This window comes from Salminus brasiliensis, chromosome 1 (assembly GCF_030463535.1).
Source record: "Salminus brasiliensis chromosome 1, fSalBra1.hap2, whole genome shotgun sequence".
Classification (NCBI taxonomy): domain Eukaryota; kingdom Metazoa; phylum Chordata; class Actinopteri; order Characiformes; family Bryconidae; genus Salminus; species Salminus brasiliensis.
This window is the reverse complement of record NC_132878.1, coordinates 1,757,786-1,784,727: the sequence shown is the minus strand read 5'-3', so window position 1 is coordinate 1,784,727 and position 26,942 is coordinate 1,757,786. Positions and strand designations below refer to the sequence as shown.

The following is a 26,942-nucleotide window of genomic DNA, read 5'->3' as shown; positions in this document are numbered from 1 at the left end:
CACATCGTCAGCGGACACAGAGGAACAGGTTAGAAACCACAGAACACGAAGGGTCTAAAACCGCCCCTAAAAGAGGCTTAAAATAACAGCAGACAGTAAAACAGTCGAGTGACCAGAAGAAGAAGAGGAAGAGGAGGAGAAAGAGGAGTGTTACAGTGACGACAGCAGAGCATGCAGGCTGTGGGGAACCGGAGAAGATCCGATCATGTCAAAGAGATGATAATTACTGTTTTTTTTTCATTTTTTTTTCATTTTATTGATTTTGTTTTATATTGACTTCAGTGATGAAGCAAAGGAGATTAGCAAGCACACAGATCAGAGTCTAGCGACAAACTGACCCCAAAACTGACCCCAAAACTGACCCTAAACTACAGAACAGTATCCTAATCTTATTCTACACACCAGACCCAGGAGGGCCCCATTTACAAAGTCAAAGAGTTAAAAAGACCTATTTACAAGAGCATGTTCTCCTGCTGGAGGACTGGCGGAGGACCCTGTGGAGCACCCTGTGGAGCACCCTGTGGAGCAGCAGGGCTGAGGACAACTGCACAGATGCAGCTTCCTGTTGGAGACACATTTCTCTTTCCAGTTGCGTAAATATTACCAACAGTATCTGGGTCAGAACATCTCCAGAACATCGGGCAGGTCTTGTGGGGTGTTCCTGGAATGCAGTGGTCAGCACATTGTTAAAGTGTAAGATCTTCAGAGGTGTCAGATAACTTCCTTAACTTACTAATAAAACCCCTCTCCAGATAAATCTCTCCATCCAGGAAAGTGTGAGTCTGATCCTGATTGGATGAGAAGTATAAACAGACACCATTCTGACTCCCTATTGGTTTATAAGAGATCCATCACACCTGCACACGTCCCGTCCCTCTCCAGCGAGCTCACAGCAGACGTCTGTAGTCTAGTATGAAGACTGTGTCCGTGGCAGAGACTCAAGAGAGCTGCAGTGAAACGTCCCGACTGAGCCCCACATTTACATTCCAATAAAGCTTATTGATCACACGCCTCTGAAGTCTGACTTTCTGCAGCTTTACAGAACTTCTAGACAACGACTCCTCATATTTTCCTCCATGAAGCTCATGTTGATGCTCAGTAGAGCACAGAGACGCTCCTTTAATAGAGCTGATATTACTGAAATGCTTCATTTTCAATGGGCAGATCTGCAGCTGAAACAGGAGCCTAGTGCAGCCCAACATTTTTAACATCGACATTTTAATAGATCTTCCTCCTCATTATGACTTTTAGAGAAATGGGGTTTTGGGGAGGGGGGGGGGGGTAGTGCACTATAGAGCCCTGTGGCGCGGCCTAAGCTTTCAGCTTTTGTTTTCCTTCCATTACTTTTACTTTTCTACTTGAAGTCGTTCTGAAACCAGTACTTTTACACTTTTACTGGAGTAAAAAGCTTCAGTTGATACTTCAGCTTCTATAGAAGTCTTTTAAACCCTCGTATCTCCACTTGATACTATCCTGAGGAATGAGTGATGATACTTTTGACACCTTTGAAGATCTTTGAGGAACTTTTGGAGGTTCTTTAATTTGAAACTGTGGAAAGAACATTAAGAGGTTTCTCCACAGTTTCAAACATCGTGAGCATCTACTACTTCGTTTTTAAGAGTGTTTGATGTTGTGCAGATTTGGAAAAGTGTGCTTGTTTAATCCACCCTTAAAAGATCAAGAAGCAGAAGTGAAATACATAAAAAAAAAAAAATCCTGTTAATAACCTGTAGCTGTGATAGAAATGTACCGACGCGAAACAGAACCTTAAACAGAACCTGAAATTCCAAAAACATCATAGTGAGTGGAGCAGTAGTACCATCTCCAATAAACAAAAATAAAGAGACCTCCTGCAAAACCTCACCTCTGAGAGAGCTGAGATACTGTGCAGGTTTGGAAAAGTGTGCTACTTTAGTGCACCCTTAAAAGTAATGGCTAGAAGAACCACATTCAGAACCGTATAACATCAAGGTTCTGTATCTAATGAGTTGAGAGCCCTGCCAGTGAAGACCGACCGCTGTGTTTTTAAGAGCGTACGAAATATTTACGCAACTGGAAGGAGATGTGGACGTGCCTCAGCCTGGGTTCTACTGCTACGTTCCGAAACATGTAGGTTCTGCGATCTACGTGGACGAGACGTGAAGAACAGAAGTATAAAAAATGAGTCTGTGGTGAAATGAAACATGGAGGAGGAGAGCTGTGTGTGGGAAAAGGTGGAGGTGGAGGGTGGTGCTTTTCACTCACACTTTATGTTACTTCCATCGTTGGCGTCCCTTCAAGGCTAGAACGTCCCAAAAAGTGGTCATCTCCCGTCTTTTTAAAAAAGTACGTTGAGATCTCCCACTGTTAAAATGACAAGATCTTTGAGGAGCGTTTTGGAGGTTCTTCAGTTTTATAAAACTGTGGAGAAACATCCACAGGAAGGTGCTACCTAGGAACCTTGATTCTTAAGGAGCTAAAGCTTATTTTAGCGTTAAATTCACGAAGTTCCTCATAGTTGGATCCACATAGTAGCCTAAAGGAACTCTAGGAACCTTAATTCATTCATGAGTTCTTTCATACTGAGGAAAGGTTCTTACAGGCTACAGTAGTGAGAATCATAGTGAGTTCTTGGAGGAACCTAGAGGTTCTTTAAGTACTCATTGTTGACGGTACATCGTATTAACATGGATTTCGGTTCAAATGAAAATCATCGTAATGGAGGGACGTACTGGGTCGACCCTGTGCAAGGCGAGGGAAAACCTCCTCTGCTGTCCGGCAGTACATGCAGATGGCTTTGGATTTTGGGCCTGGATACACGGAGGAGATGTAGCTGCTGAAAGACCAGAACTTGGTTCTAAATAAACATTTTATTGCCAAGCTAGAACCACCAAATCCATCCCACCAGCCAAGAAAACGTTCATGACACTTTATGTTAGATGGTCCTCAAAAGATCATCTACAAGTGCCAAAGGTTATTATTTTCTCCAACATTATTCACAGGGTGAGAAAGGGGTTCTAAAGGGTTCTGAAGTAAACAGAACTTAGGAGCTATGGATGGAACCGGAAAAATGTATAATACAATTAAAAGAACCAGATCCTTAATCATTTTTTGTCTCTGCAATGGAAACCCTTGTGATGGTTATTTAAAGAACCATATGGTTCTTTATAGCCATGTATAGAACCAAGTCAAGGAACCCAAGTTCACCCTAACGTTAGGCCAGTCTATTAAGATACACTAGTCCTGCTTCATTTTAGATGGTCCTCAAGATGTCCGAACTATTGGGTTAAAGATTTGGTTGATCTGGTTCTTGATATGTTCTTCAGTAAAAAAGAACCCTTGTTATTGTAAGAGTTATGGATAGAACCATGAAAACGACATAAAAGAACCCTCTCAGAAGCCCTAATACCTGTTTTTTAATTTCTGTATGATGGAAGCCCTTTGTGTATACGGTTCCTTTAAGACTGTAGAGCCGTGTATAGCACCAAAAAAAGGGTTCCACGCTTGTTACGAGTCAAGGAACCCCTTTCCACCCCAAACTGAGGCCAGTCAGCTGATATACATGTTGATAGGCCTCAACAGAGTATCTATAGACGTCCACATTAATAGCAGAAGTGTGTTCTTCAAAGGTTCTTTAGCAAAAAGAACCTTAATCGGTTCTTTGCCTAGTTTTTTTTCTCCATGCTGGAAACCTTTGTGTATACCTGTTAGCTACATTAGCCTTGTAGCTCCAGTGCTAAAACTAAACGTGACTTGGCTGATTGACTACGCTCAGTGAAAGGGAGGAAACTGGCTGAGAACTCATCCTTCAGCTCAGAACGTTCCTAGATGGCTTTCTGAGGTTCTTCTGGGTGTATCCAGGCCCACAGACCCCTGTAAGTGAACCCTATAGCACCAAGGGAAGCACCAGTAGTAGAGCTGATTAACATCAGAATCGCCTGAGAGTAGAGTCATAATGCCAAGCTGGGCGAAGCTAGACTGTAGACAAGCGCTGGTGGAGGAGAAGCCCCAACAAACCAGGTTCCACTGATAGATACTTCTCAAAGAGAGAGCCGCTGATTTAAGACCAGCTTATAAACGCAATATAGGGACAAAAGTATTGGGACGCCTCCACATTCCACCTACAGGAGCTTTAATATAATATGGCATCCCATTCGAAACCCCTCTGCAGCTCTACCAGCAGCAGCAGGTCTGGAGCTCTGCTGCAGTTACTGGGTCAGTTGGAGGCTTTTCTGCACTCTGCTCTGAGCTCAGCACTCGGCCCTGACCCCGCTCTGTAACTTTACGTGGTCTGACAGACACTCGGTGGCTGAGCTGCTCTCTGTGAGCTGTTCCTCCTAAACTCTTCCACTGTTCAATAATAACACCACTCACAGCTGATGGAGGAAGATCTAGGAGGGAGGAGATTTCACCAGCTGACTTGTTGTTGTTGGTGCAGCGGTGTCTCCTATTACATACAGAACCACGCTGGAGTTCAGTGAGCTCTTCAGAACCTCCCGTTCTTTCACTGATGTGTGGAGGAAAGACAGACTGCAGGGCTAGAGGGTGGAGTTTATACAGCTGTGGTGATGGGACAGACTCAGACACCTGAATTCAATGATTTAGAGGTGCGTCCAAATACTTTTGCTCTCTTTGTGTATGTTTCTGTAGCGTACAGGTGCTGGTCAGGACTAGAATTGGGAACCTTGGGGAACCACTGAAAAGTCTGATCCTAGACCAGAGTTCTTCCTCTGAGAAGTTTGGTACAGGGGACTCTGACCCATGGTGCGCTGGTCCATTGCAGTGACGCTGGACGCCCCCTTGCACACGGTCATTCTTACAGAGTGGGTTTTTATGGTTGAGCTCTTTTTGCATTGCATGTGTCTCAAAACTGCGTTACATCATTACGATTGTCTCACTGCGTTTCTACATCAGACTCAGTCTTAGACCTAGTCTCAGACTCAGCACAGTCTCAGACAGTCTGAGACTACTCAGCAATCTCAGACTCAGAGTCAGACTCATTCTCAGACTCACCCGTCAATCTTAGACTCTGTAATCTCAGACTCCGTAATCTCAGACTCACTCCAGTGTCAGACTCAGACTCAGTCTCAGACATAGACTTGCCCGTCTCACCAGTCTCAGACTCACCCCAGTTTAAGACTGAGTCTTGGACTCCCCCAGTCTAAGACTCAGACTCCCCCAGTCTAAGACTCAGTCTATGACTCACTCCAGTCTCAAACTCAGTCTTAGACTCACCCCAGTTTAAGACTAAGTCTTGGACTCCCCCAGTCAAAGACTCAATCTCAGACTCACTCCAGTGTCAGACTCAGTCTCAGACATAGACTTGCCAGTCTCACCAGTCTCAGACTCACCCCAGTTTAAGACTGAGTCTTGGACTCCCCCAGTCAAAGACTCAATCTCAGACTCAGTCTCACCAGTCTCAGGCGTAGGCACCCTCTCAGTCTCAATCTCAGACTGACTTAGTCTTAAACTCACCTCAGTCTCAGACTCACCACAACATCCCTTCAGTTCCCACCTTTAAATCTGAGCTAAATCAGATCGAACTGATATAAACTCAAAGTTTAAAACTGGCATTGTCTTAAATCTCAAAAATGAGCCGCCACCATGTTTAACAGCTGAGGAACCCCTAAAGATCTGCAAGCTTTTCCTGGAGTGAGTCCAACATTACAGACAGTGAAACTTTGGCTTGGTTTATACTAGAACAGAAGAACAGTACTAGAAAGGTACTAGAACCGTACTAGAACAGAAGAACAGTACTAGAACAGTAGGCTGGGCTGGTACTCAAGGCTGGGTGAAGTATTGGCTGTACTGCAGAGCTAATGTGGGGCTTTCTCGTCTCCAGTCACCTTCAGGGTAATTAATTCTCAGACGGCTAAGTTGATTTGATGTTTGCTGCTGAGTTGGATGTCAGTGTTTCCGTGGCAACCGCCGAGGTGGGGGTGGGGGTGGGCTAAATGGTGACGGACTCATGATTGGAATAATAACACAAGCTTTTCTAATGCTTTTATTTCCTCGCTTTTGTCACGGCTAGTCTCTCTCTCTCCCTCTCTCTCTCTCTCTCTCTCTCTCTCTCTCTCTGTCTCTCTCTCTCTCTCTCTCTCTCTCTCTTTCTCTCTCTCTCTCTCTGTCTCTCTCTCTCTGTCTCTCTCTCTCTCTGTCTCTCTCTCTCTGTCTCTCTCTCTCTGTCTCTCTCTCTTTCTGTGATGGTTTTGTGCCACATCTATTCTTCTACCAAATAAAAAGGACTCCACCCCTAACCGTCACACACACACACACACACACACACACACACACACTGCATTGAACCCCAGGTAAGACAGCACCAGCGAGACTCCATTTGGTCGCTGGGACGACCCAAACATAGGCCTCATTCACGTTCCAGCGTTTAAATCTTACGCCTGTGTTAAAAACGTCTATTCAGCCTTAAAACTGCTTTAAAAAGAAGCCAAAGCCGCCGGCTTCTTTCTGCTGTCAGAGAACAAGCTGCCGTAATGACTCCAGCCTCGCGACACTAAACCCCTCATTAGCAGTGAAGGGGGGAGCGCCTGAATGAGGGACTTTCCATCTCCTCAGTGAAAGAAAGGAGGACCGGCTGTAAAAACGCTGCTCACTGATTCACTCCTGCCGATTACAGAGAGCCATGACCCTTCACTCCCTTCAAACACAGTCCCGTTCTGACCATTAGGGGTGCAATTCTCCCACCTCACAGTTCCACGATTCCAGATCAATTCTAACCTCAAATCTCAAATTTCACCAAGACTTGATTTGATTGCAATTATTTAGAAACTGGTCAATTTTATGACATAATCACTAATTTCACAATTTTATCCTGATTTCTTTCGATTTTTAGATATCATAAAATTACACATTTTAAAAATTTGATTCTTTTGAAAAAAAGTGAATAAATTACTTTAAAAAGGCAAAAAATTATCATGAATTCACAAATTTCATCATAACTCATCAGTTGATTTACAAACGTTTTCCTTGATTTTTCAGTGAATTCAGTGAATTAATGCTAAATGTTAAATATAATTCTTGATTATAATCAATTAAAAATACAATTAATAAATTACAATTCTGTAAGATGTCTGATGAAATCTTACACTTCAATAAAATTTCTATTTGATTTAATGAAACTATTTTGCCACATTTTTAAGTGGATCAACTTTTTACACGGGATATTAAATTAAATTAAATTAAACCTGTAATCAAAACTGATGCTCTCAATCCATTAATCTTTTACACCCCTAAAGGCAATCCTGCTTTGTCCAGGTTTGTAGTAGAGATTCTATTCTCAGTGGAACTTGAATTACTAATATTAATAAACAGTTTGGTGCAGAGGAGTGTGTGTTAGTTAATGTGCTCAGTTGTGGGTTATTTCTGTGGATATTGGATATTGGCCTCATATCCATATCAATGGAACAGTAAATATGGAAAATGTCATATGATGGTGAACGCACTGTGCAGTGCATGGAAACAAGAAACATACAAAAATAACCCAGAAATAAAAAAATGAATATTATTTGATTACAGTCAAAACAAGAAGTGGAATAAGGTCTCATTTTAATTGAAAAAAGGAGAGTTAATACACAGAATGACATCACTGAAACAAGTCACGATGACACAGCAAGAAATACATCATCATCTTCATCATCATCATCATCATCATCAGAGAGGAAGGTGAAATTTTATCCTTAAACCAAAGGAGTTTGAGAAAATCGGCACCATATTGAGGAGAATTACCCTAAAATAGCCTACTACAAAAACCAGCAAACAGCTTCAATCTAGCAGTACCAGATGAGAAATGTAGTGTTTATAACTGATCACCACTTCAAATGAAACGAGAGATAGAAAGAGAGAGAGCGAGAGAGAGAGAGAGATTTACAAACAGTTAAACAGTTCCGGTGTGAACGAACATTGGGAGTTTTATTAATTTTCTTTTTTTTTCTATTTATATTAAAAAAACACAAGAATGTAAAAAAAAAGGCACCACAGAAGGTGAGATACTGTCACACCTTCCACTGTTAATGGTGGCAAAAGTAGTCATAATAGTTACAAATTTAATAATCATAATAATAATAATAATAATATTAATACAATTGTTGAAATGCCTTATGTGGAAAAATGTGAGCAAGAGGAGAGTGAATATACAGATTATTTATATTTTTTTATATTGTTTTGTTTGTTGATGTTGAAATGAGACATTGTGAAGATATTATACTATGAGGAGTGACCGGTTTTGTTTTTTGCATTTTTTTTATATATGAAGGTCACCAAACAAAAAATCTGAATTACCAAATCCGGTAGTGCTAAAAGCTGCTTCAACTGCTCGAATTTGAAAACTTTCTGAAATTCTGATTTTGAATTCAAGTTTAATGAAATCGTTAAAAACTGGAGTGGATTTTGACAGAAATGCTGAATTTCAGTAAGACAGCGATTTATGACCCAAAGCATTCAAACTAAATTAGACATTCTTTTGCAACTCTTATTTCTTCTCTGAAGAGAGGACACACCACCATGCATTAAAACAAAAAGAGATGTTGCTCATCCCCGTCGTTTTTAATTATAGAAAATCTAAAATTTTCTAAAATGTAAAAATGCTCAAGGCTGTTTTTCATATTCTCTTTAAATGAGTTTCTAACTAGTTTGACTCATGCCTATATGTACACCAGAGGAACTTAAACCTTCAAGACCTTCAATTCAACACAACTTTGGCTTTGAAAGATGTTTCAACTCCCAATTCACCTTAAAACAACATACCAGACTTTCCAACTTTCCTCTTGCAGGAAAAATTCATATTTCGTTAAACATTCCATTAAGTTACTATGTTTTTTTTTTAATCATCTTTTTTTACCATTGAAAAAAAAACTGGGAAATGTATGTGCTCATTTTTTTGTTGTTGTTGTAAAGAACTCTAATCATATGGCTTTGGTTGGACAGTTTTGTTTTTCTTTTTTTTTAATTATTATTTTCATTTAATTTTTTAATCCTTTTTTTTATTATTTTTTAAGTTAAACACCCAAAGACATCCAAACAGTTTCCCTCGTACGCTCTGTTAGCAACAGGATACAGCTCAAACTTCATCAAAATGTTGGAGAAACACTGAACAGACACAGCAGGAAGAGTGTGGCGAGGCTGAAAAAGGCCAAAGTGGTTTCGGAAGGGGACATAAAGAAAGAGGACGACTGTACATCCTATTTATAAGGTGTGGGAGGGAGTCAAAATGGGGGTATTTGACCCCCTCCATCCGTACTAGGCTGCTGATTCATTTTTAAACACACCAAAACCATGGCACAGACACGGAGAGAGGGTTACAAAAACAGATTAATAGAAAGTATCAATGCTGCAATAAGGTTTTTGTACAAGTCAGACCAACGCACCCTAGTAAAAACGTCCATTTGCTGCTTGGAAATTCGCAGAACCAAGCGGCGAAGAAACGGTATGAAAAAAGTCTAGTAATTTTGGCTTTAAAGTGACGATGACTGAGCGGTTAGCGAAAAAGCTGCACTGATATGAAATGCACCAATATTACAAACTGCACATTTTATACCAGCTTATTAGATATTGTGCTAGAAATCACTTCCAAAATGCAGAACGAAAAAAAATAAACCACGTTAACAGACGGCTCGTAAAAATGTGGGTGTCCATTGTTTCCATTGTGCACAACGTGTTACAATCGCTGCGTATGCCCTGCATACACAGAAACAACAGTTCTAACATTAAAAAAGAGGGAAATTAACCCAGAAAGGTGCCAGAAATGGATGCAACGAATTCTCAAGCAGCAAACAGTGCAGTGAGCCACTGCTGCAAAGCCTGATGGGCTTAAGCCATTGACCAAGGGGCAGCTGGGATGACAGCAGTGCACTCCTCCACACCACTAAGGGGGGCGATGTTGACGTTTCAGAGACGCAGAACACCAGAGGTACCTCTGTGATTGGCGGATCGGGTTGATCGGCGGGCCTCGGCAGAGGTGGGAGGAGTTTACATGGATTCTCCCAGAGAATCGTTGTCGTCGTCCAGAGAGAGGGGCAGGTAGAGGTCCTAAAGGTCAAAGGTCAGGTTTTAGAGATTGACCATGGGGGAGAGATGGGGAGGGGGGGGGGGTGAGGAAGCAAACACAACTGTAGACCTGAAGCGATGGAGATGTTCAAAGCATGCTCCAGTGAAAAGGAGAAGAGACACCCCAGGAGAGGACACTCCATGAAAAGCTCTGGAGGTCTGATCTTCATCAGATCTTCTCTGAGAGATGGAGGTGATCTTTAATCATCATTTATTAAATAGAATTCATAGAAATGTCATTTTCCTGTCTTATTTTTAGTCTGGTCTGATCTTGATGGTTGAAGTGAGTGAGGGGTGAAGAAGATCACCATCATGGTCAGATCCAGAGAGCTCTCTGAGACCTTCAGAAAGAAAGATGGAGGTGCAGAGGAGTTTGGGAGATCAGTTAGAGATCAGCTGCTGTTCCATCGTCCACTAAATCATTTACAAAAGGAACAGCTGACCAACATGACCAGATCAGACCATCCCAGCAAGATCAGACCAGTAGCAGAACCTCAAGATGGGTCGAAAAGACTCCAACAGTCCTGAAATCCCCTCAGGGTAGCAGGTAGCAGCTCTCACCACAGCTGATGTTGAGGTACAGTGTCCAGTACCTCCATCAGAGAGAGAGAGAAAGCAGGCCAGAGCTCACTGTTCCAGAGGTTCTGGTCCTGGTCTAGAACATTAGTCTTGCTCTGGGGTTTTCATGGAGTGTCCTCATGTGTTAGACAGTTGGTATGCAATGGGGTGAACTTCACTGGAGTGTTGCTTTTGTGATGGGATGGTGGGGAAAGAGAGGGAGGGGTGGAGGGGGTCCCCAGGGCGGGACAGGAGAGGAGTCAGAGGGCGTACCTTCTGCTTGCGGGTGCTGCCGGGACTGGTCGGGGTGGAGATTGGAGACTGCTTAGAGATGGGAGTGGACAACTGACTACTGGAACCAGTACCATTAGCTGCAGAGAGAGGCGGGAGAGGGGGGGTAGAAAGAGATTAGTGAGCAGGGGAAAGAGACACTGAAAGAGAGTGTAAACAGTGTGTGTCTTTTTATCAGGAGAGGTCAGGCCATGTCTGCTGGACTGTGTGTGTGTGTGTGAGTGTGTGTGTGTGCAGGTTGCTAGGAGGTGTTAGAGTGGTGTGATGTGGGGTGCTGGTCCGGCGGCGCTGTGGGCAGTGAATGCTGATTCAGACTGTTTTTGTTTTGTTCTGTTTTAAAAGACACACATACACACACACACACACACACTCTGTGTGGCTATCTGAACGCACACACCAAACAGCACCAAACACCACAGTTGGGCGTGATCTACAGCCCGAACCTGGACATTCAGAACCTCAGTCTGATCCTGTGTGTGTTCACATAGACATCACAGAGTGTGTCACTGTATGAAAAAATGACTCACTGATTCACTCAGTGAATGACTGCATAACCGACTCACTGACTAAATAAATGACTCAGTGGCTCACTCAGTGCATCAGTATAACTGACTGAAAAATTTGCCTTACTCAGTAAATGCCAGTTAGACTGACTCACTGAATGAATAAATGACTCACTGACTCACTCAGTGAATGACTGTATGACTCACTCATTGACAGGATAAATGACTCACTGACTCACTCATTGACTGAATAAATGACTCACTGACTCATTCAGTGCACTACTGACTGAATAAATGAGTGACTCATTTGCTCACTCAGAATGACTGTACGACTGACTCACTGACTGAATAAATGACTCACTGATTCTTTCACTGAATTACTACATGGCTGACTCATTGACTAAATAAATGACACTTAGCGGGTGACTCAGTGATTCAATATAACTGATTCTCTGACTCCCTGACTGAATTAATGACTGAATGAATGGACCTCACTGTTTAAATACAGCAGTGCTGTAAATGACTGTATGACTGACCCACTGACTAAATAAATGATTCACTGATTCAGTAAAAGTCTGATTGGATAAATAAATGGGTCAGTGTTTCAATCCATAAATTAGTGTATGGCTGACCAATTGAGTGAATAAATGACCCATTGACTCACTCAGTAAATGCCCATTTGACTGACTCATTGACTGAATAAATGACTCAGTGACTCACTCAGTAAATGCCCATTTGACTGACTCATTGACTGAATAAATGACTCACTGACTCACTCAGTAAATGCTGTGCTGTGGATATTGGATATTGGCTCCGCATGCTGACCAGTGCCTACATCTCACAGTATAGCACCCTCTCCTGTAAATACGCTCCCCTACAAAGAATGACCTTGCATGTTTGAGGTGGTAGTAACTTCAGGCTCCTGCAGGTGGCGTTGTGCAAGGATGCTGGGGCCACAAATACCTGTGTGGAAAATGGGTCATAAAGCTGAAATGGGTGTGACTGCATTTGGGCGTGGCTAAAGACCACAATGAATCTGCAGGTGTGTGGAAGCTTACGGTCATACAGGTCTACCAGCAGTGGCAGGTATAGCCTTTACACTGTGGTCTTTGGCCACGCCCAAATGCAGTTACTCCTTTTAGCCAATCATTAACTGTAACTTTACGACCTCCTCTTCTCAATCGAGGAGTCCCATCACACACCCCGCAGGTGTTTATAGCATCAGCCTCGTGTGGCGCCACCTGCAGGAGCTGAAGTTACTACAACCTTCAACATGCAAAGTGACTTTTGTGTTTTTGTTTTTTTTTTTAGACTAATGTTGTATGTTATTGCTTTAAATATAGATAAAACCACGTCAAACACAACAACCTTCTTATTGATCGAGGGAAAATTAGGCAACGGCATCCTGTGTTTTTAATGAAGCTGAGCTGCTTACATTTCTGACATACTTTCATTTTATCATTTTTAATTTGCAGTAAAAGTTGATGGAAACGTAGCGAGAGAGAAATGCAGACGGTAGAAAGATGAAGAAGGAGCTGAAAACATTAGTGAGGGTTAAACAAAACAACAAGCTGTAAAAGCATGAAAATGATGTTTTTATTAGTATTTCTGAAAGAAAGGATGTTCAGGAGAGTCGGCATGAACAAGCATGGACTTAAAGACAAACAAATATGAAGGACAAACAATAACATTAGGTGAAACACTCCAGTGGATGGATGGATTAGGTGAGGGATTAGTGATCAGAGAGACATAAAAGATGGAAAATCAAAACTAAAACAACAGATAAAAATAAAATACAAATCTGTGGAATATTAAACTGTGACAGACAGACATGCATTCCTGATTTACCCGCTTTATTTAAAAGTGAAGAGGTCGTTTATTTATGGGTTTAATTCTGTAAATAAACACTTTTACTTCGTTTCTACACTCTACCGTCTTAGATTAGATTAGCATTCTAGCTAGCTATTCAATCTCAAGCCTCTTAGCTGCAGAGTTTTAGCTTGCTAACGCTAGGGTATGGATGTAATCGCTCGGGAGCTGCAGCGTCTGTTAGCTGGTGGACTTCACTCGTTACACGCACCCTAGGTAGGCAGTAGGGGGCGAGGCAAGTCACTGGGCCTCTATTTTGAAGTCTGAACGATATGGGTGGAGTTCATGATTTAGGGCACTGTTAGAGTGTCAGAGTGTCTGAGCCGTAAAGTGGAAGTCAAGCATGGATTTGAGGCCTCTACAATGTCCCACAATGCACTGGGAATTATAAAAAATGTTATGAGTTGACTGTGGACCAGAATGCACTACGAGTTTCTTTGTTATTAAGCAACAGACACAGAGGAACAAACTGGAGCCGCCGACGTTCGCTCGTATAACCTGGCGATGATGAGGAGGCGTCCCAATTCCCTTCAGTTTCTACCATCACTGAGGGAGCAGGGAGACCTTGCAGTCACAGCCCATCTCTGTGGGTTCACTCAGGCGGGAGTGTCCCAATTATGATGCGAAGATCCGTTCTAGGGATCTCTCTGAGAATTCTAGAACCACGCTGAAAGTTCTATAACCACTGTGGATGACTGTGGAACCGGACTGAAAATTGGCAGTGAACTGTAGAACAGTTCTGGACACACACTGAAAGTTCCATGGGACTTTTTTGCAACTGCAACAGTCAAGATCCGTTTTAGTGATTACACCGAAAACTCTAGAACCACCCTGACAATTCTAGAACTGTACTAAAATTGTGAAACCACAGTGAAGGTTCTAGAACCACACTGAAAGTTCCATAACCACTGTGAAGATTACGGAACCTTCCTGAAAGTTACACTACAACTTGCAGTGAAAACTGTAGAACCACAGTGAAGGTTCTAGAACCACACTGTAAGTTCTGTAAGAATGACTGTGAGGATTATTGAACCTTCCTTGAATTCTTCTACCTAAATTAAAAATGGTAGAACCACACCGAAAATGTTAGAACCACAGTCTAAGAAGTCTAGAAGAGCTTCAGCAGAAAATTTAGAGCCGCAACTTGTGGAACTCCAGTGAGAATGCAAACACGGGGAACCATTTGGAACCACAGTGAAAGATCTAGAACTGTTTAGAAGAATCCAGAACCACACCACAATCTACAGCCTCTGGTCTGTAGGGGGCGCTGTGAGCTCAGACTGGAGTCAGCAGACCTGCCCACTCACATCCTAATACTGGCTATTAGGAACGACCCAGTGTGTGTGTGTGTGTGTGTGTGTGTGAGTGTGTGTGAGAGTGTGTGTGTGTGTGTGTGAGTGTGTGTGTGTGTGTAAATCTGGCTTCCAAAGCTGGCCCTCTATATCCTCAGAGACTAGAGTCTATCCTGGCACACACACACTCTCTCTCTCTCTCTCTCTAGTCCATATGTTTCTCTATGGGACTCGCCCTTCCTCTCTGAAGCTCTGATCAGGTGAAACAGCCCAAAGTGACAAACTGTCCCCTCAGATTAAACCCCAAACCCAGCCAGAGACGGGCGAGAGACCTTCTGCCTCTCTCTCTCTCTCCTTCTCCCTCTTCACCTCTGATCCCCCCCGTCTGTCTGTCTGTCTGCCAGCACTCTGTCTGTCTGTCAGGGTGGAGTCGCATTTCAGCCTGTGTCTCAGTGTGTGTGATACACTCTAACTGGCCTGGAGTGAGTAGAGTGTGGCACAGTAGTGTGTGTGTGTGTGTGTGTGTGTGTGTATGTGTGTGTTCCCATTCTAAAGACTTTTTAATTTAATTATTTAATTTAATTTAATTAATTTTTTTATATATATATTTTATATTTATTAGTGCCATTGAAATTTCAGTAATTTACAAATGTGCAATATTTTTAGTGCAATTTTTACATTTTACACTTTACAGCTCCTACATACAGACCGGCTCATCACTCTACCCCGTCACTCTACCCCGTCACTCTACCCCATCACTCTACCCCCGTCACTCAAACCCCATCACTCCAACCCCATCACTCTACCCCCATCACTCTACCCCCATCACTCTTCCCTGTCACTCAAACCCCATCACTCCAACCCCATCACTCTACCCCCATCACTCTACCCCATCACTCTTCCCTGTCACTCAAACCCCATCACTCCAACCCCATCACTCTACCCCGTCACTCTTCCCTGTCACTCTACTCCATCACTCTAACTCCATCACTCAAACCCCATCACTCAAACCCCGTCACTCTAACCCCATCACTCTAACCCCATCACTCTAACCCAATCACTCTAACCCAATCACTCTACCCCGTCACTCAGCAGTGAGAGAGTTGTTATTTATTCATATTTTTATTTTAAGCTAATAATAATAATTATTATTATTATTAATAATAATAATAATAATAATAATAATGTTTCTTTTTTATTAATTTTTGCTGCGTTATGATGACTGAATCTGCTTTTCCTGAATCCTCAGATGTATCAACTCAGAGGTTTGAATGTGAATCTGATTCCCTGGATCTGAATCACAGACCGTTTTACATTTATTTAAATCATGGAGCATAAAATGTAATTTACTGTAATATATTCTAATTCAAATCCAAGACCTGTCAGCACAAACGCATCCCTTAGCAAGCAAGCAGTCATCCAGAGTGGGCTTTTGGAGGTTCTAGATAAGCTCCCCCAGTCAGAGCTGGAGTTCTACAGTGGAGGTTCTAGATAAGCTCCCCCAGTCAGAGCTGGAGTTCTACAGTGGAGGTTCTAGATAAGCTCCTCCAGTCAGAGCTGGAGTTCTACAGTGGAGGTGAAGGGAAGCAGACGTCTGAAGCTCTAATAAAAGCTCCTCACAGAAAGTTCTTCACCTAATGGTGATGAAGACGCTGCCTGATGCCTGAGACACGGTTCTACCAGAGTTCTGAGAAGAGTTCGGCTCTAGAACCTGCTTTTAAAATCAGATCATTAAAATGGTGGAGGGATACATGCTGCAGGGTGTAGTGCAGCTACAGAAAGTAGTCCCTAAAGAGAACTGCATTAGTTCAGATTCTCTATTCACTATTTTACCTTCATCATCATCATCATCATCACTCCATATAAAACTCAGAAGACTCGTGTAGCTGCACTGCTGGGTTTGGATAGGAGGTAAATTATGGGCTGTATCTGTGTTGTAGTCATGGCAACCGACGCCTGCTTCCATTCACCTCCACTGTAAAGAGATCAGAGTGGGTCAGTTTCTCTACAGTGAATTATGCAGAATTTTCAATAATTGGTGGGATTGCCCTTCATCATCGTGGGTTTTACTGTACCTGAGAATAACAGTGTTTAATGTACTACTGAGATTTTAAACCTTTAGAGTGTTGTGTAAAATTTCACTTACAGACACAAAAGATTTAAAAGATCAAACAAAAATAAAATAAAACAAAAAAATAATACAACAATTAAATTAAAATAAAATAAATTTCACAAAAAGTCCAATAGAAAAGTAATGTGTGAATTTGCTGTATTATTAGAGTATAGATGTTTAGTGTATGCTCTGTAAATATAGATGTGCTGTAAATGCAAATGAGTTTAGATTAGAATTAGTATAGAGTTCAAAGGTTCCATAATAAAAGAAATGACAGCATATATCAGAATAAGCATAACTGTCACACAGTAAACGGTTAATCACAGTAATCAGCAGTTCAGATGTAGCACAGAGTTAATGATGTAACAGTTGTGGGCGGAGTTTGTGCAGTGGATGAATCTGAGTTGCTCAGTGCAGGGTCAGTGTAGAGTTGCTATAGAGTTAGTGTGGAGTTAGACGTGTTTATCACATAATAATGGGCTCACTGGACTCAGCGGGGGATTTGCTACGGCGGACTGGACCAGGACTCTTAGCAGAACCTCTCTGGCCTTTAGGAGCCTTCATCACCCGGCACTCTGCAGAAAGAGAGAGAGGAAACAGTGAGAGAGAGACATCAGCCAAGAATTTAAAGTGATAATTCAACCAAAACACCAGTTTTCCCCCAATCTCAGCCCAAGTGTAGTCGATTAGCCAAGTCATGTTCGGTGCTTCGTTGGGTTTACACAGGAGCTACGGGGCTAATGTGACTACGCAAGGACACCCTTTGGAATTGGCGGATATTTCTGCATTGATTACTGATAAATTGAGTTTCTGATCATTATCGGAGTCACAATTATAGACAAACACACTCTAAATAAACTACTAACACACACAGACACACACAGCTGCACTGCTCACGTCTTTTTCTGAGCACATTGAGCAATTATCCACAGTGCAGGCTAGAAAAAGTAAGTGAACTCTTATATTTAATTAGCTGTAGATCGTCTTTAGCAGCATCACCTCCACCCAAACACTTCCTGTAGCTGCAGATCAGATTAGCACAATGTTAACCCTTTAAATCCTGAACCATCAAATTGAATTCAATTAAAATTTATTAGTATAGAATATAAAAATGATGTTGACAGTGGCAGGAGAACCTCCCTCAGAGCATCCATCTTGCTCATGAGGGTAATGCTAGCTTCTGCTAGCGACGCTGAACCAACCTGGTAGCCAGGCCGTGCTAACACAGTGATAGCGATGCAGTAGCTGGGCCTGTCCAACATTATTAACATGTAATTACTGTAATTATTATAATTTAGTCTCGTCTGTCCTTTCTGCTTTCCCAGAAGCTTTGCAGAACGTTCAGGTGGTCTTGAGGAAGGCTGTTCTGAGGACACAATTCAGGTTGGCTATGCTTTTACGCGATGCTAGAACACTTCAGTCCATGTTCTAGATAGTCAGGCAGTGTCAGAAACCACCAAATCAGGTCTGTTAGAGAGACTGAACACCTCTGCGCGGTTCGAGGAGTGTGTGATGGTTTTTAATGCTTCCGGTTAGCACCATGCTAATTGGTGTACATAAGCTTCCACTGCCTGTTGGCTACATTAGCCTCGTAGCTCCAGGGTAAAGCTAGAGACGCAGACGACTGACGGCAGTCTACTGATCGTCTTATTTACTGATCGATCTCTAAATAAAAAATCTAAAATTTATTTTAAGAAAAAAAAAACGATAAAGAAACTATAATTTTTATCAGATAAAAATAAAAAGAGGAAACTGCAGACAAACAGACAGAGACAGTGGGACACCAGAGAGGACAGAGAGGACATGATGACACACACAGTTTAGTAGTTTAGTCTACCATTTGGAGCCATTAGCTGCCACCTGCTCTAAACTCCCCCGGGACAGGAAGTGCCACAGTCTGCTCTCAGAAAGGGGCAAATACCATTCCCTCACATGGGGGGTGGAGGGGGTGGAGGGGGTGGAGGGGTAGACTGTAAGTGATGTTTCTGAACCTGATGTGGAGATTGTAAATGTAAACACTGCTGAACTGAGATTTTAATACACTTCTGTACCTGGAAGCAGGTTTATCCAGGGGGGCACACTGGTCATTAGAGTAGTTACAAGGCAGTGCTGACCGTGTGTCTTTACAGTTCTGTATAATTTATATCAAAATGAATAAATACATTCAATATAAACACTGCTGAATTGATTGATTGTTAATATTTTAGGTCATATTAATATTGCTGTTATATATTTTTAAATACTTTTGAACGGTAAAAAGATCAATGATCATACAATTACAGTAAATACTGTTTAAATATAAATAAATAAATAAATAAATAAAAATAATAATACTATTTCCATTTCCTAAAGGAAAAGTGGTTCTCACTTCCAGGCAGTTGCTAGGCTGTTGCTATGTGGTCACTACAGTGAAACTGTTTTTGCTTGGTGATATAGTGCTATGGTGCTGCTAGGTGGCTGATATGGCATCGCTACTTGGCTGCTAGGGTGTTGCTATATTGGTGCTAGGAGGTTACTCTGCCATTGCTTTGGCATTGCTAAGCGATTGCTAGGTGGTTGCTATGGTGTTACTAAGGCTTCATTCACACAGCAGCTAAAAGTGGACCAAATCTGATCTTTTTGGTCATATGTGACACAGGTGTGTTATCTGTGTGACGGTGCGAACGGCAACAAACACGCTGAATCTTGCGGTTCCGATTTGGGCCACTTTTAAACGTGGTATTGAAATCCGATGCATATCTGATTCATGGCAACGTGACTCAGACTGAACAGCCAGATCGGAATTTTACTTCTTGTATGAATGTAACCTAAGTGGTTTCTAGGGGGTTGCTATGGTGTTGCTAAATGGCTGCTAGGTGCTTGCTATGGTGTTGCTTATTAATTGCTATGTGGTTGCTAGGTGCTTGCTATGGTGTTGCTAAATGGTTGCTAGGTGCTTGCTATGGTGTTGCTAAATGGTTGCTAGGTGCTTGCTATGGTGTTGCTTTTTAATTGCTATGTGGTTGCTAGATGCTGGCTATGGTGTTGCTTGTTTAGGCGTTGGTTATGGTGTTGCTTATTTATTGCTATGTGGTTGCTAAGTGGTTGCTAGGTGGTTGCTATGGTGTTGCTTATTAATTGCTATGTGGTTGCTAGGTGCTGGCTATAGTGTTGCTTATTTAGGTGTTGGTTATGGTGTTGCTTATTTATTGCTATGTGGTTGCTAAGTGGTTGCTAGGTGCTTGCTGTGGTGTTGCTTATTAATTGCTATGTGGTTGCTAGGTGCTGGCTATGGTGTTGCTTACTGATTTCTATGTGGTTGCTAAGTGGTTGCTAGGTGGTTGCTATAGTGTTGCTTATTAATTGCTAAGTGGTTGCTAGGTGCTTGCTATGGTGTTGCTTATTTATTGCTATGTGGTTACTAAGTGATTGCTTGGTGGTTGATATGGTGTTGCTTATTGATTGCTATGTGGTTACTAAGTGATTGCTTGGTGGTTGATATGGTGTTGCTTATTGATTGCTATGTGGTTGCTATGGAACCTCATAAATAGAGAAGCCAAATAAGCCAATAGATAAAGGAGGCCCTGAGAGGAGCAGTGTGACTGACAGTGGGTCAGAGATCAGCTCTGCTCTCGGGGCGTGGTCGTGGTCGTGTTCGGCCGGTCAGCGTGTTTGATGTGACTTGGCTAATGATACAGATTCTGTGTGGGATTAAGGTCACCACTGACCTTGACTAGCATTAGCATTAGCTCCTCTGGTTCTGCCTTTGGCTCCTGGACTGAAGTGAGCTGGAAGACAGTAACCACAGAATTACAGCAACACACACACACACACACAACACACAACACACGCACAACACACACACAACACGACAAAGGACAACATAGGACAAACCCTGAAAGAGCCGGGTTCTGTCAGATTGATGTGGACGTTCTGTCTCTCAGTCTGCAGGAACTGACCACACTGAAGCCTAATCCTGAACCTAAGACCATCTAGAGAACAGTGGCGGTGCTAGCTTGGGACCGAAGCCAGAGGCCACGCCCCCTTTTCTTGGTGCTGTGATGTCAGCAGATTAGCCTGTTCTTATAGTCAGTGGTACTGAGGGGTGGACCCCCGTACAGGCCCTTTACACCACTAGCACTCAGAGCTGGGAGTCCAGAGGAACACACAGACACATGGAGACAGGGTGACACACTGAGAGCGGCACTAAACATTCACTAACACTTACTGACCTGCTGCTGACCGACCTGCCAAAACCACTGACCCATGCTGTCAGCTCATATTTTATATACTGAAACATATATTTATACGATGTGAGTTATAAAGAGCTGATGATTTTTATCACTGGGCAACGAACCTGCAACCTCCCGATGACAGAGCCAGAACAGAGTGTGAACATATATATTTACAGTCATATGCAAACGTTACAATACACATTTTTACAGATAAGACAGTGTTTAATTACTGAATTTAACATTTAAAAATGTAAATAATCAAAATCATAATGTTCAGTATCACTTTATTTGCATGGTCATAATAGAGACCTCATAGATCCTCACCTGACCTTCAAATTTAGATTTAGGGTTATACCAGAGGTAGTGAGGGTTATGGGTGGTGTGGCTATTGTGAGGGTTATGGGTGGTGTGGGGGTAGTGAGGGTTATGGGTGGTGTGGGTATTGTGAGGGTTATGGGTGGTGTGGTTGGTGTGGGGATTGTGAGGATTATGGGTGGTGAGGATTATGGGTGGTGTGGTTGGTGTAGGGGTTGTGGGTGTTGAGGGTATTGTGAGGGTTATGGGTGGTGTGGTGGTTGTGAGGGTTATGGGTGGTGTGGGGGTTGTGAGGGTTATGGGTGGTGTGGGGGTTGTGAGGGTTATGGGTGGTGTGGTTGGTGTGGGGATTGTGAGGATTATGGGTGGTGAGGGTTATGGGTGGTGTGGGGGTTGTGAGGGTTATGGGTGGTGTGGGGGTTGTGAGGGTTATGGGTGGTGTGGCGGTTGTGAGGGTTATGGGTGGTGTGGGGGTTGTGAGGCTTATGGGTGGTGTGGTTGGTGTGGGGATTGTGAGGATTATGGGTGGTGTGGTTGGTGTAGGGGTTGTGGGTGTTGAGGGTATTGTGAGGGTTATGGGTGGTGTGGTGGTTGTGAGGGTTATGGGTGGTGTGGGGGTTGTGAGGGTTATGGGTGGTGTGGGGGTTGTGAGGGTTATGGGTGGTGTGGTTGGTGTGGGGATTGTGAGGATTATGGGTGGTGAAGGTTATGGGTGGTGTGGGGGTTGTGAGGGTTATGGGTGGTGTGGGGGTTGTGAGGGTTATGGGTGGTGTGGCGGTTGTGAGGGTTATGGGTGGTGTGGGGGTTGTGAGGCTTATGGGTGGTGTGGTTGGTGTGGGGATTGTGAGGATTATGGGTGGTGTGGTTGGTGTGGGGATTGTGAGGATTATGGGTGGTGTGGTTGGTGTGGGGATTGTGAGGATTATGGGTGGTGTGGTTGGTGTGGGGATTGTGAGGATTATGGGTGGTGAGGATTATGGGTGGTGTGTTTGGTGTGGGGGTTGTGGGTGGAGTGGGTGGTATGGGTGGTGTGGGGATTGTGGGTAATATGATATATTAAACTCTGACTCTGTAACAGGAAGTGGAATGAACTGTATTAATCACACTGAATTTAGGGGGCGGAGTTACCGTTCTCGTCCAGGGAGAAGTCGTCCTGAGCGTAGCGGAACTTCTCCGGTCCACACGCGATGAAGACGTCATCATCACCGAAAAAGTCCTGCAGACAGGTCACCTGATCACACACACACACACACACACACACACACACACACACACACACACAGTTACTGTAGTGAAGAACAGCAGAAACCAGCTGATCATTGGAGGTGCAGCAGGACATAGCAGCTGGAGATCATCATGTTGGGAAGGAGAACCGACAGAGGGACCACTCTGAACACGGAGATCATTGATCATTTATCATTGATCATTTACTTTATTCACGCACAGCAAACAGGGTTCTATATATGACTAAAAGAGGGTTCTGTGACCACTAGTACTATGTAGAACCATCTACACAAGGTTCTCAATCAATGTGGAGAACACTTTAACCAGGTAAATATCCATTTAAGCATCTAAATTGTTCTTTATGTTGTTGCGGTTCTATACAGAACCATTGGTTTACTAAAGATCCCTTGAAGAACCATTTTTAGTGGATTACTTGCAGGGCATCTACAGCTGGAACTCTTTTTGCTTTGGCATAGAACCATCTACATCAGTGTGAGGAGCACTTTAACCAGGCAAAGAACCGTTTCATACATCCAAGAACCCCTGAAGAACCCTTTTTTGGAGAGTATATTATCTGTAGGAGATCTACAGCTGAGGTCCAGAGATCATACGCATACACTCTTTATTCTATATAGGTTCTATATAGTTTCCCAAAAAGGGTTCTTTGACTTAGTGGATAGTGGAACCCTTGGTATTATATTGAACCATTTACATCAAGGTTTTCCATCAATGTGGAGAACCATTTAACCAGGAAAAGTTTTTTTTTTACATTTTTGTTCTTTTTAAAAAGTAGAACCATTGGTTTATTTAGGAACCCTTAAAGAACCCTACATTATTTGAACAGAACCATCTACACAAAATTTTTCACCAAGGTGAAGAACACATTAAACCAGGTAAAGAACTATTGTTCTTCACATTGCTGTGCTTCTAGATAGAACCAGTTGTTTAAAGTACCCTTGAAGAACCCTTTTTAAGAGTGTATATTATAAGTATCTTTAAATTGTAGCAATAGTGGAACCCTTGGTACTACACAGAACCATCTACACAAGGTTTTTACCAATGTGAAGAACACGTTAACCATCCAAACTGTTCTTTAAGTTGTTGTGCTTCTGCATAGAACCCTTGAAGAACCTTTTTTAAAAGAGAGTGTATTGTCTGAAGGAGATCTACAGTCCAGGGTTCATAAGCTACTGTTAGAACAGTGGAGAACACTCTCAACAAAAAGGGTTCTAACCCTTTTTTAAGAGTGTACATTATGCATACAGAACCATCTACACAAGGTTTCCACCAATGCGAAGAACAATTAAACAGGCTAGAGAGAACCACTGTTCTTCACATTGCTGTGCTTCTAGATAGAACCAGTGGTTTACTAAAGAACCCTTGAAGAACGCTTTTAAGAGTGAATATCTACTGTATGGAATCTACAGCTGAATTCCAGACAGGCTGGAAGATCACTTCTGCAGTCTGACGGTTCTCCAGCAGGGGGCGGTGTGAGCATAAATTAATGAATGGAAGTCAGCCATAAATTTACCCCCCATCTCCACCATCTCCACCACCTTCACTCCAAATGCAGTCCACCAGTCATGGCATGTTTGGTGTTTCTTTAGTTTAGAACTGAAGCTATGAGGCTAATGTAGCTAACAAGTAATGGAAGTCTATGGACACCAATTAGCATAGCGCTAACTGCAGTCCTAAATCATCTCCTCAAACCAGAGCAATTATAATTATTTCAGTTATTTACAGAAATGAGCTGAAGAATGGCCGAGCCACACCCTTGACACACTCACTGTCACACACACTCACACACACACACACACACACACACACATACTGTGACACATGTCAGCACTAATTCAGGCCACCCTTGCCTTGAGCAGCTGGTCAGCAGGGTGTGTGTTGGTGTCTGCAGTATGTGTGTATGTGTGTGTGTGTGTGTGTGTGTGTGTATAAGTTTTGTCTGGGAAACGCAGCTAAAACCGGAGGTGAGGCCAGTCGCCACGGCGACGGCCAGCTGTGCCCACTTTCAATCTGTCTCTAGGGTCAACTGAGTGTGTGTGCGCGTGTGTGTGCGTAGGCCGTGTGTGTGGTTAAGTGATATATTGCCAGGAAGCAGCCTCGTTAACCAGCATGGAGGTCGCCATGACGATTAATAACGCAGACGTTTTTAATCTTTAATAAATTCACAGTAAACCTTCCCTGATTGGATCTTCAGCTCCGCAGCTGCAGCCCAGACACACACACATGCACACACACACACACACACACACACAACTGAATGAAAACACACTGCTCTGTCTGCAGGGCCATTATAGCACACACATCTTAAACACACACACACACACACACACACACACACACACTCCTGCCTGCGGTAACATTGAGGATACATAGAAGCATCTTGAAACCACACACACACACACACACACACACCATGACTTGCACAAGCCTAGCCCAGCAAAGACTTGTTTGTGGTACACTATATGTCCAAATGTTTGTGGACACCCCTTCTAATGAATGCATTCAGCTACTTTAAGCTGCACCCATTGCTGACACAGATGTGCAAATGCACACACACAGCTTGTCTAGTCCCTGTAGAGAAGAAGTACTGCCAATAGAATAGGACTCTCTGGAGCAGATCAACATCATGACCCTATTGGCTCCATGCTGCCTAATAATGCCAGGCGTGGGCTAGAGGGGTATAAAGCCCCCCAGCATTGAGGAGCTGGAATGATCTCTGGAATGATGGTGGTGGAGCTCCATCCAGTACTTTTGGGATGAGTTGGAGAGCTTTGGATGAGGTGGGGAGGTGACCTTTAACATCTTGACCTCACTAAAATGCTCTGGCCGCTGAATGCAATCAATCAAATCCTCACAGCAATGCTCTACTCAAAATCTAGTAGAAAGTCTTCTTCTCTGGACAGTAGAGACAGTTATTTCAACAGAAGCAGGATCTGCTCTTTTTAATACCCTTGATTTCAGAAGAAACAGTGAGTGAGCAGGTGTCCCAATACTTTTGTCCACATAGTGTAACCTGCAGTGAGTTTTTTACGGTGCTGTGGAGGAGTTGTGGAGCTCTCTGCTTTGCAGAATTGTCTTAAATCGGCTCTGTTCTCTTTTCTGATTAATAAATTAATGGTTCTGGTCCTGCAGAAGCAGAGCAGCCCCAGACCTTTACACACACTACCACCACCATGTTTGACAGTTGGTATGATGTTCTTATGGTGGGATGTGGTCTTAGCTCCACCTTTAACTCATGGAATAATATTCCAGAAGTCTTGAGGGTCGTGCAGATGTTTTATGGTGAATGTTGTGTTCCTTTAGGTCCTGTAGGTCAGCAGGGGATTTCTCCATGCAGCACTGCTACCACACCAACGACACTACTACCTTAATACCGGCTTATCTGTGTGTATATATATAGTGTGTGTGAGTGTGTATGTGTGTGTGTGTGTGTGTGTGTGTGTGTGTGTGTAGGCTGAGATCTCGTTCGCCTTTCGAATGATGATGTGATATTAACACAGCAGCTCTGACTATAACTCAAACCGACATCCACAAAGCCATCAGTCTACCCGCCAATCATCTGTCAGCCACGCCCCTTACACCTGCCACATCGCCACGGTGATGAGATGGAAATTGGGCTTGCAATAAAAAAGCACTATTAAAGGATGTCTCAAGAGACACACACACACACAGACACACACACACACATCTGTGAATAGCGTTTAGGGTAATTTGGGGTCAAAGGTCAAGAGCAGAGGTCATCTGACTGAAATGAAGGAAACCATGGAAACCAACAGAACTACCGTTAAGAGAGAGAGACAGAGGACTGACCATCAATTGTGTGTGTGTGTGTGTGTGAGATCCAAGATTCAATAGGGACAGAATGGGGTCACAGTGGCTGACACACACACACACACACACACATACACATGCACACACACACACGTGCGCACACACACATTGACATACAGACAGGTGGCCGTTAGAAAGACTACTTTTATCTACAGTCTTTATTTATGAATACATTTAAACTTTCTGATATTATTATTATTATTAATTATTATTATTATTGATGAATAAATATGAGATTTATTTATATACTAAAGCATCATTCTGGATCAGCCTCATCCCCTAAAAACCAGCAGCTTCAGCATCATGCTGATTCTCCACTGACTGGAACAGGGAGAACGGCGTCTCCATCATTCCCACTCCGGGCCGGAGCGCTGCTGCTGCTGCTGCACTATGGAGGTTTGGTGGTGGAGCTGCAGGAGGAGAACCTCTCTCCAGAACTGCTGTGTAACACTGCAGAACCCATAGAGTCATATTAGTGTAGAATCCTGTAGTGTTACTCTACCACCTCCACCCACATGCTGCTCCACCTTCAGATCAAGCTTCTGCAGCTCTCACACTGTCCAGAAATGCACGTGTACAGCTGTCCATGAGGGGGCGCTCAGAGCAGGACCTGTATTTACTGCAGTGGAGTAAAAGTGAACTACACTCCACACCTGTAGGGGGAGCCCAGGAGCCA

The 26,942-nt window shown here is 43.0% G+C and overlaps 1 protein-coding gene across 2 annotated transcripts in view; it reads right to left on the bottom strand.

Annotated features, from left to right (window-relative positions):
• Positions 1-7,525: 7,525 nt before the first annotated feature.
• Positions 7,526-26,942, bottom strand: part of LOC140566799 (neuronal migration protein doublecortin-like) — a 69,641-nt gene continuing 50,224 nt past the window's right edge. Inside the window, exons 4-8 of one of the 2 annotated variants that reach the window (XM_072692336.1) lie at positions 22,322-22,424; positions 20,372-20,431; positions 17,150-17,239; positions 10,870-10,967; positions 7,526-10,020 (exon numbers count right to left, since the gene is read on the bottom strand). In XM_072692336.1, the coding sequence (XP_072548437.1) occupies positions 9,961-10,020; positions 10,870-10,967; positions 17,150-17,239; positions 20,372-20,431; positions 22,322-22,424 (411 nt within the window). In that variant the 3' untranslated portion in view covers positions 7,526-9,960. The remainder of the gene's footprint in view (positions 10,021-10,869; positions 10,968-17,149; positions 17,240-20,371; positions 20,432-22,321; positions 22,425-26,942) is intronic. The other variant, XM_072692327.1, reaches the window with a different exon arrangement.